At 41.0% G+C, this 19,015-nt stretch overlaps 1 protein-coding gene across 1 annotated transcript in view; it reads right to left on the bottom strand.

Moving 5' to 3' along the window:
- Positions 1 to 19,015, bottom strand: part of scml2 (Scm polycomb group protein like 2) — a 56,948-nt gene that overhangs the window by 7,225 nt on the left and 30,708 nt on the right. The window contains exons 4-8 of the mRNA XM_060911114.1: positions 10,591 to 10,856; positions 9,806 to 9,917; positions 8,141 to 8,344; positions 3,479 to 3,655; positions 3,049 to 3,174 (exon numbers count right to left, since the gene is read on the bottom strand). Coding sequence (XP_060767097.1) covers positions 3,049 to 3,174; positions 3,479 to 3,655; positions 8,141 to 8,344; positions 9,806 to 9,917; positions 10,591 to 10,856 — 885 coding nt within the window. The remainder of the gene's footprint in view (positions 1 to 3,048; positions 3,175 to 3,478; positions 3,656 to 8,140; positions 8,345 to 9,805; positions 9,918 to 10,590; positions 10,857 to 19,015) is intronic.

Here is a 19,015-nt window from a genome sequence, read left to right as displayed (position 1 = left end):
CTAAATTGGAATGATATGGCGATCTGGCCACTGTGTAAACAGTTTTCAAAATGGCAGCGCTGACACTTCACGTTTGAAGTCTCGTGAAGATCACGCGGATAAGCGACGCCTGCCGTGAATCATACGAACTACATTCAACATGGCTAAAAAACAAAAAGGCTGATAAGTGTAATAGAATATGCCAACACGAGTCACAATATAAGGTTAATAAAACCAAAAACGTAACTGAATAACACGTTAATTAAGAAATAAAGCACGTTTAAAAATGATTTCAGTTCCCCTTTAACAGACTGCTGTGGGTTTCCACACAATGTTCTTAACGCTAAGTAGGTGTTTGCCAGAACATTCTTTAATTACTGAGAATTTCCTGAAACCCTTCGTAACTATCATAGCATGTAAACTCGCTTGTAAATTAACAAGTAACTGGACAACTTTGTTATTCACCAAGTACTGAGCTTACATGCAGTTCCACCTTGAAACAATCGAGGCTGCTAGTTTCTATACGATACAGAGTAAGTGTGATTTATTGCCCTAATGTTAACTTGATTACTTCATTTGTTAGCGGAGTGCTGGTGTAGTGTGGCTACTTTACAGTTCTGGCACTTTAGGCTTGAACGTCAGTTTGGGTGACCACGTGTTTGGAGTTACTCATCATTTTTAAAAATCATGTTGGCTGTACAAAAACAAAGCAAACTGCATTTAAAACATGTCGATATACAGTACTGTGCAAAAGTCTTAGGCACACTATTTTTTATTTCATACAAATTTTGTTATAGATTTCTATTTTATGACTTCTACATTAGGGCGGTAGTGGTTAGCGCTGTCACTTCACAGCAAGAAGGTTCTGGGTTCGAGTCCAGAGGCTGATGGGGGCCTTTCTGTGTGGAGCATGTTCTCCCCGTGTCCGCGTGGGTTTCCTCCGGGTGCTCCGGTTTCCCCCACAGTCCAAAGACATGCAGGTTAGGTTAACTGGTGACTCTAAATTGACCGTAGGTGTGAATGTGAGTGTGAATGATTGTTTGTCTCTATGTGTCAGCCCTGTGATGACCTGGCGACTTGTCCAGGGTGTACCCCGCCTCTCGCCCACAGTCGGCTGGGATAGGCTCCAGCTTGCCTGCGACCCTGCACAGGATAAGCGGTTACAGATAATGGACAGATGGATAGTCAAAGTGTCCAAAAGAACTGTGGCTGGTTCTGCAAGGTGCTCAGTAAAACCTACAGCTCTTTTCCTTGTAAAACTGCACTCACTGTACCTGAGATTACTTTTTTTTTTTAAAAGCAAAAGGTCGCCTCACACCAAATATTGACTTTGTTTCATTTATTATGGCTTACTGCTGTTTATAGTATTTTTATTTCATTTCATTATTTTTTAAACCATTTTTAGTTTACATGTGCCTAAGACTTTTGCACAGGACTGTATATCTATTCACACGAACCATCAAGTTAATAAGTTTAAGAGATGAATTTATGTTGAAATAACATTTCATATTTGTGTGGAATTGATGTACATTTCAATCAACAGCTGTGATCAGAAGTTTACATACACAGGCATAAGTCATCATGGACATGCCTACTGGGCTTTCAATGATTTCTTTGAACTGTTCCGTTTTATGTGGCAGAGCGATTGTACATCTTTGATAGATTGGGGGGAAAAAAATAATTCTGTTGCACACGTTTGAATTTATTTTGGGTTTTCTGAAATCAACACAGCTTCAAAATTATACCTACAGGCTCAAAAATATACATACACCCACTTTGACTGAAAAGCTGTCTTCCAAGAAAGAAGCCCCTGCTCCAAAATCGGCACCATCGAGCTCGACTAAAGTCGGAAAGACAAAAAATCGACAATGAAAGGAGAAAAGCTTTACGGTCAGATGAGACAAAGGTTGAGTTCTTCAGCCACAATGACCAGAGGTACAGAGGAACACTGTATCAAGTGTTAAGCATGGTGGTGGTAGCATCATGCTCTCTGGGGCTGTTTTGCTGCCATTGGAACTGGTGCACTGAACAAAGTGGATGGAATAATGAAGAAGGAAGACTATAGCATAACCTCAAGCCATCGGTTTAATTCAACTGAATTTCAATTTAACTGAACTCTATCAATTTTGGTCAAATATCCAACGAGAAGCTTGCTGATGGCTACCAAAAGTATTTGGTTAAGATGAATCTTTCTAAGGGACATTTAACCAAATATTAGGGGTGCTGTATGTATAATTTTGTTCTGTGCTGATTTCACAAACCTCCCCCCCAAAAATGAAAGCTGTATGTTGTACAGTGATTCTGCCACAGGGAAAAAAAAACTGTTCAAAGACATCAGTTAAAGCCCAATGTTGCCATGACATTCATGTCCATGCATGCAAACTGTCTATTACATGTAAACTTCTGACTGTAACTACTTACACAATCTCTGATAACAAAGGCACTTGCAAAACAGATTCATACTTAACGTACTGTACGTCTTTCTTTGAGTTGTTAGTTATTCATTAAGGTTCACTGTTATGAGGAAACCATCCTCCGATTCGTTCTACATCGTCCACAGAAACTCAGCTGGCACCAAACCAGGGAGGTGGACATAAAGAGCATTTACTATCATCACTGCATTGATGAGAAGTGGCTTGCTCATGAATGCCACTCTGAAAGCATAATTTTGCTTCAGAAACTTTTTTTTTATTTGTTTTAAAATATGTTTTCTTTTTCCCTGTTTTAATTATTTCTGTTTAATAAACCATAATTTGTGACAGCTTGTTCGGTTTCATGAACAATTATGCAAACTTGAGTTGAAACCACTTCTGAAACAGGTCTGTGCCATATTTGGGCCAGACAGTAAAAATATTTGGACCTGCACCAGCTGAGGGTGAGACACAACTCTTCTTTATTAACCTGGAATGGATATAAAACTTCAAACAGCATGGGTAGTGTACATCGATTGTCAGAATTGACAGCTTTTTTTTTTTATTGGACTACTGATTTCTTGGACCACCCCATAGACAGTCCACACTTTTGCCCTGTGCCGGTTCTCAGACAAACGAGACCATGATATGAGCATACCTTCTGGAGAGTGTGTGTCTGTTCTCGGTGGGTTTGTAGGAGTCGGAGTGCTGTAAGTGGAGGAGTCTCTGGTGAAGCGTCTGTTGCCGCGCACTATAGATAATGCTTCCGACGTCTCTTCCTTCACTGCAAGATGGAAAACAGAACAAGGATCATGTATTACTTTCGGCCAAAAAGTTCTGTAAGATTGGCTTAATACATAAAATATAAAAACATTCATGTTTCCTGAGATGATTTTTGATATTCTGACCAAATGTACAGTATGTAACTGTTTTCCATAAAATAAATCTTTGATATGCAACAGCATACATTTCTAATTTATCTATGACCACATTAGTTAGAAAACTGACGAAAACTGCACAGCATGATGGAGTCAATCACGCAGTTCTCTCTCTCTCTCTCTCTCATGCTCACGTACACCTTCACGTACCTGACTTGCTCCTGTCGTAAGCGTTGTGTGTGTTAGCGGTGAGTGGGCTGAACGGCTGGCTGCTGAACAGGTTGTCAGCCTGCAAATGGTGGCACAGAGTCTCGAGGAAGCGCAGCACGAATGAAGCGCTGGAGGCTCGAGGTAACTTAACATAGTGGATCCCTCCATCAGAGCGAACTGAGAAAGTGGGCAAAAAAAAAAAAAAAAAATGTACAGTGTAATAACTAAATTGACACCAAGACTGAAAGAGAACTGGAATGAAATAAGATGTACTGGCTATTTTATTACAGCATATCATATACGTAGCTTCGGTGAGTTGTAGGTATATAATTACTGACTGTAGCCAATGTCAGCCACTTTTTTCATCTTTTAACAGAAAGGGACCACGACAAGACCACTGCTGACCTCTTGTTAAATATTTTATACCACAGAGCTGAGTACTAAACAATTGGTCAGGGTGTGCTCATTAATTTGCTATGTTTTTCAGGCTGCAAGGCAAATCACAGGTTTATATTAATGCGCTCTTTCTAATCGTAACAATTCTTTCGTATGGATTTCACTTAATAACACGGCTTTCTAACGTTGAACATAAGTTAAAATTAATCCAAATTATGTTTCCGTTAACCTGTTAAGACAGTAAAAGGTATGTAACAAAAGGTTATTATTATCCCATTTCCACTTCAGTGGAAATAGGATCTTGAAATTGCTTAGGTTTGGTGCACACGTCGTAGTAGTAGTTAGACAAGGGTCATTTCTAGCTCAGTTTTCAAGACATCTGGATGAAACTTGGTGTGCATATAGGTAGCGACCATCTGTGATCTCCATATCATGCATGGCATCATGACGTCATAAAATGTTCAGGAATGGCTATGAATGGGACCAACCTGGCAAAGTACCAGGACAAGCTAGACAAAATTCTTTCATGCCATCTTCCATGGCCCTCATACCTTCATACTTTTTTTGCACTCAGCTGACCTCCGACCCTGATTCTTCCACGCTGCACAACTGTACAATGCCACTGTATAACTGTGGTACACTGTCTTACCATGTATACTGTATCCTTAACTCAGGTGTAATATATGTATATAGGAATCATTGTGTATAAAATCACTTCATTTTGCTTTTACTTAAGTTACTGAACTTATTTACATTTATTTTATTTTTATTTATTCTTTTTTCAGACGATTTTATCTTCTATTTTTAGACATGTTCACGTTCTTCTTTGATTCAGGAGCTTGGTAGCAAATTTGAATTTCCCTCCAGGGATTAATAAAGTAATTCTGATTCTTTTGGCACCAAAAAATTTGATCTAGAGTGGCCTTGAAAGGTCAGATCAATGACCTGCATATTTTCAATGGCTTGTACTATGACAACGGTGCGAGATAGGTCCATAGTTACTATTGATCATGAAGAGGAAGTCATATATGCGCTTTCATTTGGAAACACTGGTTTTGCCCTGGAGTGACCTTGACAGGTCAGATCAATGATCTGCATATTTTTCAGTGGCCTGCATCAAGAAGTTGGTGAAAGATAGGAACTTGCTTAATATTATTAACCATGGAAGTATTATATCCTTTTCCCTTTGTCATCAGATTCCAGACAAGTGGCCTAATTTCTCTCAGTTCTGTGACCTTGACCTTTGTCCCAAGGCCTCAGGTGTGGAAATGGGATACCACAGTACCTCTAGTTGTTGTTAATAATAATAATAATAAATATTATTATTATTATTATTATTATTAGGGCGGCACGGTGGTGTAGTGGTTAGCGCTGTCGCCTCACAACAAGGTCTGGGTTCGAGCCCCGTGGCCGGCGAGGGCCTTTCTGTGTGGAGTTTGCATGTTCTCCCCGTGTCCGCGTGGGTTTCCTCTGGGTGCTCAGGTTTCCCCCACAGTCCAAAGACATGCAGGTTAGGTTAACTGGTGACTCTAAATTGACCGTAGGTGTGAATGTGAGTGTGAATGGTTGTCTGTGTCTATGTGTCAGCCCTGTGATGACCTGGCGACTTGTCCAGGGTGTACCCCGCCTTTCACCCGTAGTCAGCTGGGATAGGCTCCAGCTTGCCTGCGACCCTGTAGAACAGGATAAAGCGGCTAGAGATGATGAGATTATTATTATTATTATTATTATTATTATAGAAATGGGATCACTGGGTGGGTTGGTCCGTCCGTCCACCTTTTCGTTTCCAGGCCATATCGTTAAAACTACTAAAGATATCTTCATGAAACTTTGTATACATATCAAGCAACATGTGAACTGGTGTCTTTTGCCATTTTGGATTTTTGGAAAAAAAAAAAAAGGGAAAAAAAGGATTTTTCAAATTTTTACATAAAAAATAGATTTTGACTTAGTTTCTAAGAGCAATGTTCATTTCCAGAGCATATATCCAAAACTATTCATGATACGGATTTGAAACTTGGTATACATGTTAACAAGGTGATGTAGATGTGCCTTTTCATGCTAAGAAATTTGAGAAATTTTAATTTTTCATGTTTCCATGGAAACAATTTCAGACTTAGAGTCTCAGGTTAGTCTTGGGGTTGGTTTTGTTTCTGGAGCAGAACTTGAAAACTATGAGTGGTATGGTCTTGAAAGTTGGTACATGTGTTGATTAAGTAATATGTGCCTTTTGATACTAAGGAATGTGAGAAATTTTAATTTTTAGCTCACCTGGACCAAAGGTCCGGTGGGCTCATGCCATGGGCTGTTGAGGTCAGTGTAAAGAGGTAGGGTTGGTTTCCTGCAGCAGAACTTGAAAAATGTGACGACTAATATCTTGAAACTTGGTATATAGGGCGGGGGATATAGATGCGTCTGTCTTCTTATCATTATTATAGAACAGTACATGAGTGTCATTTACAACTACTGATTTGTCCACCCTTGCGTGGTGTGTGAGAGTTATGCTGTAGGTCTAGAAATCATTCAGAAATTCTTTCAGAGCAAACTCAGCCACACCACATACATAGAAGATCCTAATTTTCATCGTGTGAACAAAAAGACAACAGTGTGCCGCGTGTCCTACACGCTCGTTCCATATAAACCAGCAACACAGTGAAGACGCTAACACACCTACAGGCACATCGCAGCTCAGTTTCACTACTACTCAGTTTTCCACACATCTACACAAACGCAATTTCCGTCTGGTTCCCATTTCAAGAGGAACTCCGTTTGTGCTTAATTAGCAATGTTAATTCAATCTCATTTTTAAGCCAAAAAGAAAAAGCCCGTAGGCGGCACGGTGGTGTAGTGGTTAGTGCTTTCGCCTCACAGCAAGAAGGTCCGGGTTCGAGACCCGCAGCCGACGAGGGCCTTTCTGTGTGGAGTTTGCATGTTCTCCCCGTGTCCGCGTGGGTTTCCTCCGGGTGCTCCGGTTTCCCCCACAGTCCAAAGCCATGCAGGTTAGGTTAACTGGTGACTCTAAATTGACCGTAGGTGTGAATGTGAGTGTGAATGGTTGTCTGTGTCTATGTGTCAGCCCTGTGATGACCTGGCGACTTGTCCAGGGTGTACCCCGCCTTTCGCCCGTAGTCAGCTGGGATAGGCTCCAGCTTGCCTGCGACCCTGTAGAACAGGATAAAGCGGCTAGAGATAATGAGATGAGATGAGAAAAAGACCGTTTTGCATAAGGACATGATACATTCCCATGCAAATACTCACTCACTCTCGGTAAGTGCTTTATCCTGGTCAGAGCTGCAGTGGATCCTGAGTGTATGGACACCAGTCAATCTTAGGGCATCGTGGAAACACATTCACTCACCCGATGGGTCATTTCTCTTAGCTGATCACCCTATAGGCATGTTTTTGAAAAGGAGGTAGGAGAGGAAACCAGAGAATCCGGAGGAGACCCAGTGGGAAACATGAAGATGAAATTCTACACAGCAGACACTGAGACCCAAGCTTAGGATCGAACCAGGGATGCTGGAGCTGCGAGGCAGCGATGCTTCCAATACCCCCATGCAAATACATTTCTTTGTGAATATAATTTGAATTGTACTGAGTTAGCTCAATCTTTGGAGCATAGATTTGCATGTATACAAACATCAGACTTTAAATAAAATTTGTAATGTGTGTATAGTTACACACATTATATATGTCATTTTTGCACATTTCATTTATTTGAATTCAGCAGCAGTTATCTGGTCCTCTTGTGGATTTGCAGTATGACAGAGATTCCTTTGTCACTATTCTCAGCCTTCAATAGCGAGGCTCAGGCTAAATTAAGGAAGCAGACCATCACAACAGATGGCCACACCACACACACATATGTATAAACTCCCCCCGAGAGGAGCCCCAATCTAATGCTCCTAACCAGGTTACACACAGTGTCATTTCTGATTACCATCAGCAGTGCCCAGACAGGCTTCCTTTCACAAACACACCATCAGCTGCTTTTTTTTTTCATAAGATTTTCTCTTATTAATTCATACAGACACACGAGCTTTCCAAATCTCATATCAGCACAGACAAGCAGACGCAATTTTATCTCGGAAAGTAATATAGTTGTGTTTCACACACACATGCGTGGTAGTGGACGAGGACAGGTGTATAGAATTCATAGTCAAGCGTTCAAATTTCAGCTCCTGCAACAACTATATTGCTACTTTTAAGATTTAATTATGGGTTTAACACACACGCGTGCGCACACACACACACACACACTCCTACCTCGGATGATCTCTCCGCCGTCTGACTGCGACTGCAGGAAGCTGAAGAGAGTTTTGGGCTGGTATGCGCAGTCCACACATGCCTGTACGGCATGCTGCAGCACCGTGTTCACCGGGCCTGGTCCAAAATGATCCGGCAGCTGCAGCATCAGCTTTCGGTCCAGATGAGGGCCACACTCGCCATGCTTGTTCACGTATACACACACTAAAGATGACAAAGACGAGCTGTGAGAGAAGATCCAGTTTGCCATCTAAACCGCACACGGCAGCAGCATGCACGCTCGTACTGGTTACAATTCCAGCACTTTTTCCATCGTAATGAGCCGAATTTACAAACCTTGAGCAAGAGTTTAAGTGTTACACCTCCACTGCTGTCGCTTTTGGTGTAAAAGGTAATGCTGATGAACACAGGGGTGTATTGGAGGCAGCAGCTCTGTGGTGCACAGTGTGTTTACTGCATCTAATGTCAAAGAGGTTCAATCTTATGATTACTGGTAAAGCCACTGAAATTGTTGCCCATGGCAACCAACCATACACTACACACACACACCAGAGCTGTGTTTGTTTACGAAGGCTTGGAGCTTAAAAGCTGGAGTTGAGTTTAAAGTCTCAGACACAGTAAGCATTTTTAAGGACCAGTTGACACTCAGACACTGAATTTGCTCAACCCCTTTACAGTACAGACTTTTTTTGTTTTGTTTTAAAACACAGTTCGACCGAAGCCCAAATGGCTTTCTGTTCACTATTTCTACTCACTCCACCTAGTGTATAGCAATGGTTTTGTACAACATACTGTACATAACACATAATACATAATTACATACCCATACACACGCAGACGAACTGCATTGGATTGGATCGTATACAAAATTGCCTACGAATGTTAATATACATAGACATAAATAAGAAAAGTAATAGAGCACAGCCGGTTCTCTAAAGGTCAGCGATTCTCCAAATGGGATCCTGGAAGTAAACCCGGGGGGGATGATTTTTAAATTGGTTACAGCTGTGAAAATCACAACACACCATTATCCATATTTTGAGCTAATGGTCATGTTCAGGAATAAAAGCTCTCTGGCTCTAATAAATACACAGCCTATTACTGTACACATTTACATCCATGTTCATGGAATGAATCTCTAATGAAAGGGATTTTTCATGGATTTTTTTTTTACTACAGATAAAAGGCAAGAAATTATTTGAGAACCCTGATCCACACAATAATGCATGGTTCTATATCTTTAATGCATTCATATCATGTTTGGTTAAAGAGAGCAATAAAATCCTCCACAGCTTTATTCTGACGGTGAACTTTGTTTTTCAATGTCTCCATCAGAGAGAAGGAATGGCGCGCCAAATCCTGAAGAACGAATTGCTAAATGGGGGTACTGTCCTCTGTCTGTATGCATGTAGATAAGACTAGCCATTTAAATAAATTAAGTGATAGATAGATAGATAGATAGATAGATAGATAGATAGATAGATAGATAGATAGAGACAGAGCGAGAGAGACAGAGCGAGAGAGACAGATCGAGATAGATAGAGAGACAGATAGAGAGAGACAGAGATAGATCATGAGAGACAGACAGATATGAAAAAAAGTCAGCATTTGCCTGTGTAAATGGCTTTCCCATGTCGTCGCGCACACGCACAGGCAATATATTACCTGTGGATAACACTCCAGAATCTTTGGTCATTTGGAGACTGGACAGCCGGCCATCTGAGACAGACGAGGACAGAGACGAGCTGGACAGAGGAGGAAGAACTCTCGGTTTCCTCTGGAGAGACGCAGAGAGTGAAAACAATGTCAGTAGACAACAAAGGCCTGGGGCGGATTGTCACTGAGCTACAGTTAAAATTAGGAATCCGTCTGACTATTGTTAGTCTCCTGTGCCATGGTTAATGAAGCGTTCAGTGGGAAATGATTCTTTCCGGTGAATAAACACTGCATTTGGATAATTCCTCCTGACGTGCTAACCGACATTTACTCTCATTACAAGAGGCTAAACACAACCGCACGTCTTATTGCAGATCAGTTACTGAACTGAAAAGACGTTACATTAGCTAATTTTAATTAATAACCATCCTGGGTTCCCCCCCCCAAAAAGGCAAGATAATCCGAAACTAAAATCACAGACCTTCTTTTGGTCAGTAATATGCAGTTAGGTGTAAGAGTCTGTGTATCCTAAGGACATCTTCCTTTATTATAACAGCCAAGAAAGGCTAAGACATTATTATTATTAAGATATAATTATGTTATTAATGAATATTTAGTATTTCTCCTTCAGAATGTGATTAATATACATCTGTTATCCCCTGATAACTGCCATGAAGGTCTTATAAACCAGCATTTCCTGCTGTAACATCTGTTAATTTCATTTTCTTTGCAGATAAATTGTGAAATGTTGATGCACACTGACGAGATCATTTGAACCCTCCTGTGACTCCCACCTTGCTGCCAGGTTTGGGGCCTCTCTTTTTGTGCAGCCTGGGTTCCAGGTGTTCAGGCTCGGCGCTTTTATTTGCGCTACTCTGCGACTGGCTGTTCTGTATGGCCTTCAGCATGGCGATGGTCTGGCTCTTGGGCCGGCGGCCCCGCACGCCCTTCCTGACGGGCAGTGGGGGCAGAGGGTGAGGAAGCTGGTATGGGGACTGCATGGAGCGGCGCCACGATCGGGACGGGGACAGCGAAGGAATCAAGCTCTTAGGGAGAGTGACTGCAACAAGGAAAATAAGATTAATTATACCCTGTACACGCTTTTACACCACAACCAATCCAGTGTTTATTTAACATTTACAGAAGGAGTCTCCAGTGTCAGCAGTCAGTACATTTTCGCATGTACTGTAAATATACTGTAATATAACATGATGTTCAGTAGAAAAATTACGAAATGTTACCGTTGGCAAATTGCTGTGGTGTGTTGTAAGAGGAATAAATCACTTCAGGAAGTGCAGTTATAGGAAAATGATCAAATTCAGGGTGGCAATGGTTACATCACACAACTCCATTGTTTGTTATTTCCCTCTAACGCTTGTTGTTTTATCCCACACGTAATGCATGATGGAGGGGAAAAGCCTTGATGATTAACTTCAATCCAGTCAGTCAGTAGATTTCTCTGATTTCTCTCCCAAACCGGATTCTCCGCATATTATAGCGGTCACATTGCTGGTTTGTAATAAAAGTTATGAGCAAGCGCATGCAAACAGGTTTCTAAATGTTCATTCTGCCTAAAGGCCTATACTCTAGAGGCCACAAGTAATCTTCAGTTACACAGTGCTAACCCTGATCACCTGACACTCAGGTACATTGGGGGTTTTGAGCCCATTTGCACCAATCACACTTTTTCACACGGTTTATTGTGTTCGTTTGACACACAGCTATAAGCTAAACAAATAAATAAATAAATAAATAAATAAGTAAACGGCAAGTGTTTACTGATCTTATCACTAGATTTTTTTTTCTCTCTTTGTTTAATTTCCAGGCAACGCTCTGGTCATACTGTGAATTGTTTGATTCCAGTGAGCATGTCGAATGGCCAAGTAATAAATTAAACTAAAACAGGTTTATTAAAAGGGTTTCTTGACATGAAAAAAAAAATTGAACGTGAGGAAAATGCTACGGGAAAACACAAAATGTCAGAAAAGCGGAGAATAAATTTGGCATCTCAAATGCAGCCAATTGTTCATCTTAAATTCATCAAAGCCTTTCATGGAGGGACTGATGATAAAATATTAATCTCAGCTCCAAGCTTTCTGCCAGTGCTAATCAAACAACTCCGAGGTCTTCAATTCCTCGCCTTTCTGGTCCACGTCCACACACACACACACACACACACACAGAGGACGATAGAAGATCAGATATCTGCAATTCAAAGTGTCAACCAATCCATCAATGGAAGGTGCAAAATGGCACAAGGAAAAGCTTTGTGGAAAACACACAAAAGCACCCTTTCCCCCTCCTGTCCGTCTCCCTCTCTGCTTTCTCTTCTTTACTGGCTCTGTACACCGCATCGCAAATGAGATCAGATAAAGTGCTCATATTTCAGCGAGGCTGAAAGGGCGTCTAGCTTCCCTAAGTACATCTGGGAACGTTCGTAAGGCACTACACATGGTCGCCTCCCCTGAGCTTCAGTCTGGGAGAAAATAAAGGGAGGGAGAGAAAGTGGATGAAGAATAGGTGAGTGTTTGCTCTTGTTCAAAGGGCTAAGTTCATCCAGAGAACACGTGAGTGTGCAATTCAAAGGGTGTACTTACTTTTACAGTTAAGACATCCTTTTGTTCAAATTATCACACACACACACACACACACGTATGCAATAGTAATTCTACTAAAACCTGATTCTTTGCCAAATCTTGATGCTCTATGGAAACAGATCATGTTTTGTTTCATTCATCATCTCTTGATTACAGAAACATGTGGAGTCGATCAGGCCACTCTCGGAATGACCCAGTGACCTCCGGGCCACGAGCGGAGCTGGTGATGGCCAGGCGCTGGGCCAAAATCGGCCCAATGTGGGCCCTGAGGGGATTCCGAGTCCTTCTGGTTGGGGGGGAGGGAGGGAGACATTTGAGTGCAACCGGGATAATTAGTCCATTTACATCTCACGCTATAGTATTTCCAATCTGCCCTGTTTGGTGACCAGATCACGGTCCAGTGAGAACTAGAACCACATGTTGTGCTTGTGGCCTCTGGTGACTAAATGAAGCAAGGCAATATGTTTTAATCTGCAAATAAAAACATACCAGCCTTATAAGCTTTCTTATGTGAATGAATGCAAATGAATAAACAAATGATCAAATACAAATGTCACAAACAGATACAGATGTCAAGGTCACAGCAGCTGTAACTTCTCCTTTTGTGCTTGCTGACAAATCTACTAACTTTATCACATCATTCATTCAATAATAAAACACTGAAAAGGAAAAAAAAACGTTTGAATGAATGTCCTCGTGCATGTGGAGCTTTTCGTTCAGAAACACAAGCACAGAAACATAACCACTAGCTTATAATAATAATAATAATAAGCTTGTGTGATATGTGAGGCTGTTGAAAGTTATGTTTGTAGCTACAAATAGAAAAATATTCAGCTTTTAAAATAAAGGGGTAGAGTTTGTATCACACAGTGTTTGTAATGTGTGAAGTGAAACACGATAAACCCTGCTGGAATAAATGGAAAAGCAGAAGCTCGGCGTTTCTTCTGAGAGCAACAGAAAAACAACAGAACAAAAGAAGCAAAAAGAACCGGATGCTCACGAAATAACTTACCCAAACTTTCCGGTTTCCCCCTCTTCTACACACCAGCTCTGTCTCCGTGTCCTTACGGGACAAATTTAAAAACCTCGACGCACTTTTTTTTTTTTTTTTGCCCCGGTTTTTACCCCCAGCTGCGACTCTCCGCTTTCAGAAACAGCAGCAACAGCGGCGTAACAAAGCCCGAGCCGGCGCGCGCTCTGAATGGGTGACGCGTAATTAGCGTAGAGGCGGAGTTTTGTGAAGTAGGCGGAGCCATGTGATGCAGTAGGCGTGGTTCTGGTTGTCAGAGAAGGACTATCATAATACAGTAGTATATAGTATAATGGAGCAGCAGGCTTCAATCTAATCTAATCTAATCTAATGTTTTGTTTTAAATAGAGTGAAGAAAGGGGCGGCACGGTGGTGTAGTGGTTAGCGCTGTCGCCTCACAGCAAGAAGGTCCTGGGTTCGAGCTCAGTGGCCGGCGAGGGCCTTTCTGTGCGGAGTTTGCATGTTCTCCCCGTGTCCGCGTGGGTTTCCTCCGGGTGCTCCGGTTTCCCCCACAGTCCAAAGACATGCAGGTTAGGTTAACTGGTGACTCTAAATTGACCGTAGGTGTGAATGTGAGTGTGAATGGTTGTCTATGTGTCAGCCCTGTGATGACCTGGCGACTTGTCCAGGGTGTACCCCGCCTTTCGCCCGTAGTCAGCTGGGATAGGCTCCAGCTTGCCTGCGACCCTGTAGAACAGGATAAAGCGGCTAGAGATAATGAGATGAGAGATGAGAGTAAAGAAAGAAAAAAAATAGACATCAGGTTCCATACTTAACGAAACACACTTCTAAAAATCCCATCAGCATCTCCATCCATTATCTCTAGCCGCTTTATCCTGTTCTACAGGGTCGCTGGAGCCTATCCCAGCTGACTATGAGCAAGGGGCGAGGTACACCCTGGACAAGTCACCAGGTCATCACAGGGCTGACACATAGAGACAAACACTCACATTCACACCTATGGTCAATTTAGAGTCACCAGTTAACCTAACCTGCATGTCTTTGGGGGAAACCGGAGCACCCGGAGGAAACCCACGCGGACAACATACCGTACAAACTCCATGCAGAAAGGTCCTCGCCGGCCACTGGGCTCGAACCCAGGACCTTCTTGCTGTGAGGCGACAGTGCTAACCACTACACCAACATGCCGCCCCATCAGCATCTCATTATTGCGAAATATCTATCTGATTAATATCAGAACTTATTAATTGCAATCTTGTTAGGCTTGCTATCCTGCTCTACAGGGTCGCAGGCAAGCTGGAGCCTATCCCAGCTGACTATGAGCAAGGGGCGAGGCACACCCTGGACAAGTCGCCAGGTCATTGCAGGGCTGATACAGACAACCATTCGCACTCACATTCACACCTACGGTCAATTTAGAGCCACCAGTTAGCCTAACCTGCATGTCTTTGGACTGTGAGGGAAGCCGGAGCACCCGGAGGAAACCTGCGCAGAACATGCAAACTCCACACAGAAAGGCCCTCGCCGGCCACTGAGCTCGAACCCAGGACCTTCTTGCTGTGAGGCAACAGTGCTAACCACTACACCAACGTGCCGCCCCATCAGCATCTCATTATTATGAAATATCTATCTGATTAATATCAGTACTTATTAATTGCAAGAAAATCATCTTGTTAGGCTTGTTAGCTGCTTATACACCTTGGATGAGTCACCAGATCATCGCAGGGCTGACACATAGAGAAAAGCAACCATTCACACTCACGGCCACCAATTAGCCTAACCTGCATGTCTTTGGACTGTGGGAGAAACCGGAGCACCCGGAGGAAACCCACGCAGACACGGGGAGAACATGCAAACTCCAAACAGAAAGGCCCTCGCCGGCCACTGGGCTTGAACTCAGAACCTTCTTGCTGTGAGGTGACAGTGCGAACCAGAGGTGGACAGTAATGAAGTACATTTGCTTGAGTACTGTACTTAAGTACACTTTTTGAGTATCTGTACTTTACTTGAGTATTTTTTTTAGAAACTTCTGACTTTAACTTCACTACATTTCAAAGACAAATATTGTACTTTTCATTCCACTACATTTCTGTCAAGGTCCTCGTTACTATGAAGCAGCTTTGAAAGTGGTTGTTTTCTCTTTTCTTTTCTAAAACGTGATTGTTTTTTTTCGCAGGTGACACTGAGACAGCCTGTCAGTAATCACTAGGGTCACGTCACGTCCATAGACTGTATAAAATCAAGTTCAGTGATTTCTCAGCAGCATTATTTGAACTCAATCAGTTGATGGCAGAATGGAAGGAGGCGGTTCTTCTGGGGAATGCATGCACACCCATGGCCCATGAACCCATGTCTCAGTTTTCTGAAAGGATTAAAGATTCATTTCATTTTAAATGTTTGCTTTGTTTGCCTAAAATGAACCACATCACGGCCTACAAAAATTCGCCATCCAAATTGCGGAAGCATATTGAGGTATATAAACGTTTTATTCCAAGAGAAAGCTTGCAATGAAGTTGTCTGTGCTTTTAGAGCTTGCGATAACATTGCAATAGCTGTGCAGTCTGGTTAGTCAAATGACTTTCTATGGATTTGCCCGCCAAGTTGCCATCGCCTTGTCCACGGCTAACGTTAACACATAGCTAGTTAACTTGGACACTGTTAGTTAGCATGTAAAAATGGAGTTACGCTAACATGAATAACATTAACTTATCTGAAGTCCTTTCAGAAATAGGTTTTAGCATAATCTTGCCAAATAAACATAATGTAGAAATCTTTCTTTTCTAGTAACATTAGCTACCCAATATGATTTCAAGTTTGAAAAGAGTTTGCTAGCATGTCAGGTGGAGCTTCACTGACTAGCTAGCTTAACGTTAAAACACCATGATGGCACAGCATGCGTTCATTTTGTGAATTCAGATTTCTGTCTTTGGTAACGGCATTAGGTTTTGTAAGCGTTGCGGCAATAATACAACGATACGTTCACAGAAAATGTACCTATGATACTTAAGTATTTTTAAAAGCAAGTACTTCAGTACTTTAACTTAAGTAAAAATTTGACTGTACAACTTTCACTTGTATCAGAGTAACATTTGACCAGTGGGATCTGTACTTTGATTTAAGTAATGAAGTTGGGTACTTTGTCCACCTCTGGTGCTAACCACCATGCCACCTGGAAGGAAAAATCAAATTCATTATATGGTTTTTAGAGGCAAAATATAAACGTACTTTAGCACCATGTAATGACATACCAAAAGTGTAGTACTTTTCTTATACTACTACTACTACTACTACTACGAATAATAATAATAATAATAATAATAATAATAATCTTGTATTGACAAGATGCCTTATTTCTTCTTTTTTTTAAACTTTCCTCTTCCATCAGGTGTGTTCTGATCCATTCTCCCTCAACACTGAGGACTGCTAAAGCATGGAAGGGATTAAAAAGATTATCTGTAAGCTGTACAAATCAGAGCACCCCAAATTCAGAAGGTGGACCCTTAGGGTAAAATATGTACGTCTGAAAGCAGAGCACCCCCTGTTGCTTGCTGTTTTTGGATAAAAAGCGAAAAATCCCTGATTGAAGCCAACTGAAACAGAGACATGTCCGTTTAAGGAGGGGTAGGTAGGTGGGTAAGGCGGTTAAGGGCCCTCCAGACAGCTCTTTGGAAGAGGGGGTGGGAAGTGGAGAGGGGGTGGCTTTCTGTAACCCAAAGCCTGATCCCAGAAAATCCCAGGAGACCTGGCTGATGGACAGCTACAAGAAGGCAAAGAAAGCAGGCAAAATGGCCTGGGTAGCAATGTGACACTGTCGTAAAGTCACGTTTCTTTCCTGGACGAAAAGAAGCCACCTTATCCATTCCCAGTTTTAAAAGGTAAACTCTACAGAAATCTGAAACATGTATGAAGACAACAACATTTCCTACCTGCACTACTCCACTGTTCTCTCTGGAAGTATGAAATCTAGGTCTCAGAAACACAAAGAAATACAGATTGCACCAAGACGAAGAAAAGGAAACGTGTTCAGTCGAATCAGAAAGATAATGAGAGGAGAAAGACATTAATTGTTAAACCAGTCTTATGTTTTAGTAAAAAGAGGTACAAAGATAAATTTAGGTAGATGTATTCAAACTTTCTTAATATTTCGATAATTAATCGTATTAAAGTTGGAGTTATGAAAAAAGACAAGTTCGCACTGATTTGTTTTTAATAACACAAGCAAAATGATGAATATATATATATATATATATATATATATATATATATATATATATATATATATATATATATATATATATATATATAAATAAAGCATACATAATAAATCACAGATACAGTTATACACTGCAAAAAACCCTTTCCTATTATTTTCTTTTTAAGAGTTAAAGGAGAATAATTTCCCTGACGAATTCCCTTAAAACAAATGGCTTTCAACAGATTCTGTCCATCCCCATAAATAACCAGGGAACAAATCGGCACTATTAAACGTGCTAACGAGGTGACACTGATGACCCACATTCACAATTAAACCCGCTCATGCAAAATGCATTAGAGAAGCAAATTCAGGCGCCCTCCTCCTCCTCCTCCTCGTGCATTAGAGAATCGGACTTAACCCAGAACTGGAATCCGCCTATAAAATAAATGGAACTAAAAACAATATTTTAATTTGCTATATTTTATTTCTATCTTGTTTTTGTTACATATTTATAACACCTAGATATTAGTAATATTGTTAATATTAAATCAAAATAACCAGCATTGAAAATCTCAGCATGATAAAACCCCATACCTAAACCTCTCTCTCTCTCTCTCTCTCTCTCTCTCTCTCTCTCTCTCTAAGCAGCAGAAAAATGATCCCATTTGCATCCTCATATGTGCTCAATAATGAGGATAAATTATGATGTTGTGTATACACAATCCTCCACTCATTATAAATGATGATTATTTACAAGCCTGTTTACAGAATAGAGAAATGATAATAATATACAGTATATTTACATCAACGTCTATTTGCATTATACTGTATGTGTAATGATGTTACTCCAGCACCATGTTATTTACAGTGTGTTTTATCAGATGAGTTTAAATACCTGTTTAAAGTCCAAATCAACCGCTGTACCTGAGAATATCGAGCTCAAGACCCAAGCGTGAGTTTATCTCCACGTCACCAATGAAGAACTTTAACCCCTGACCTGCCATTACCAGCGTTTCTGGGCACAAGAACTTCAGACTATTTTGAATCTATGGCATATCATCTCAAAGGTTCTTTCTTTCTTTCTTTCTTTCTTTCTTTCTTTCTTTCTTTCTTTCTTTCTTTCTTTCTTTTTCTTTCTTTCTTTCTTTCTTTCTGTCAGCTTTTCTTTCTTTCTTTCTTTCTTTCTTTCTTTCTTTCTTTCTTTCTTTCTTTCTTTCTGCCAGCCTTTCTTTCTTTCTTTCTTTCTTTCTTTCTTTCTTTCTTTCTTTCTTTCTTTCTTTCGTCAGCTTGTTTTTCTTTCTTCCTGTCAGCTGCTTTTCTTTCTTTCTTTCTTTCTTTCTTTCTTTCTTTCTTTCTTTCTTTCTTTCTTTCTTTCTTTCTTTCTCTGTAAAAAAAATTTGTTGTTTTAACTTAAAAAAGTTAGTGCAAGGGCTGCC

The sequence above is a fragment of the Neoarius graeffei genome, chromosome 27, assembly GCF_027579695.1.
Source record: "Neoarius graeffei isolate fNeoGra1 chromosome 27, fNeoGra1.pri, whole genome shotgun sequence".
Taxonomy (NCBI): Eukaryota; Metazoa; Chordata; class Actinopteri; order Siluriformes; family Ariidae; genus Neoarius; species Neoarius graeffei.
This window is presented reverse-complemented; position numbering and strand designations above follow the sequence as displayed.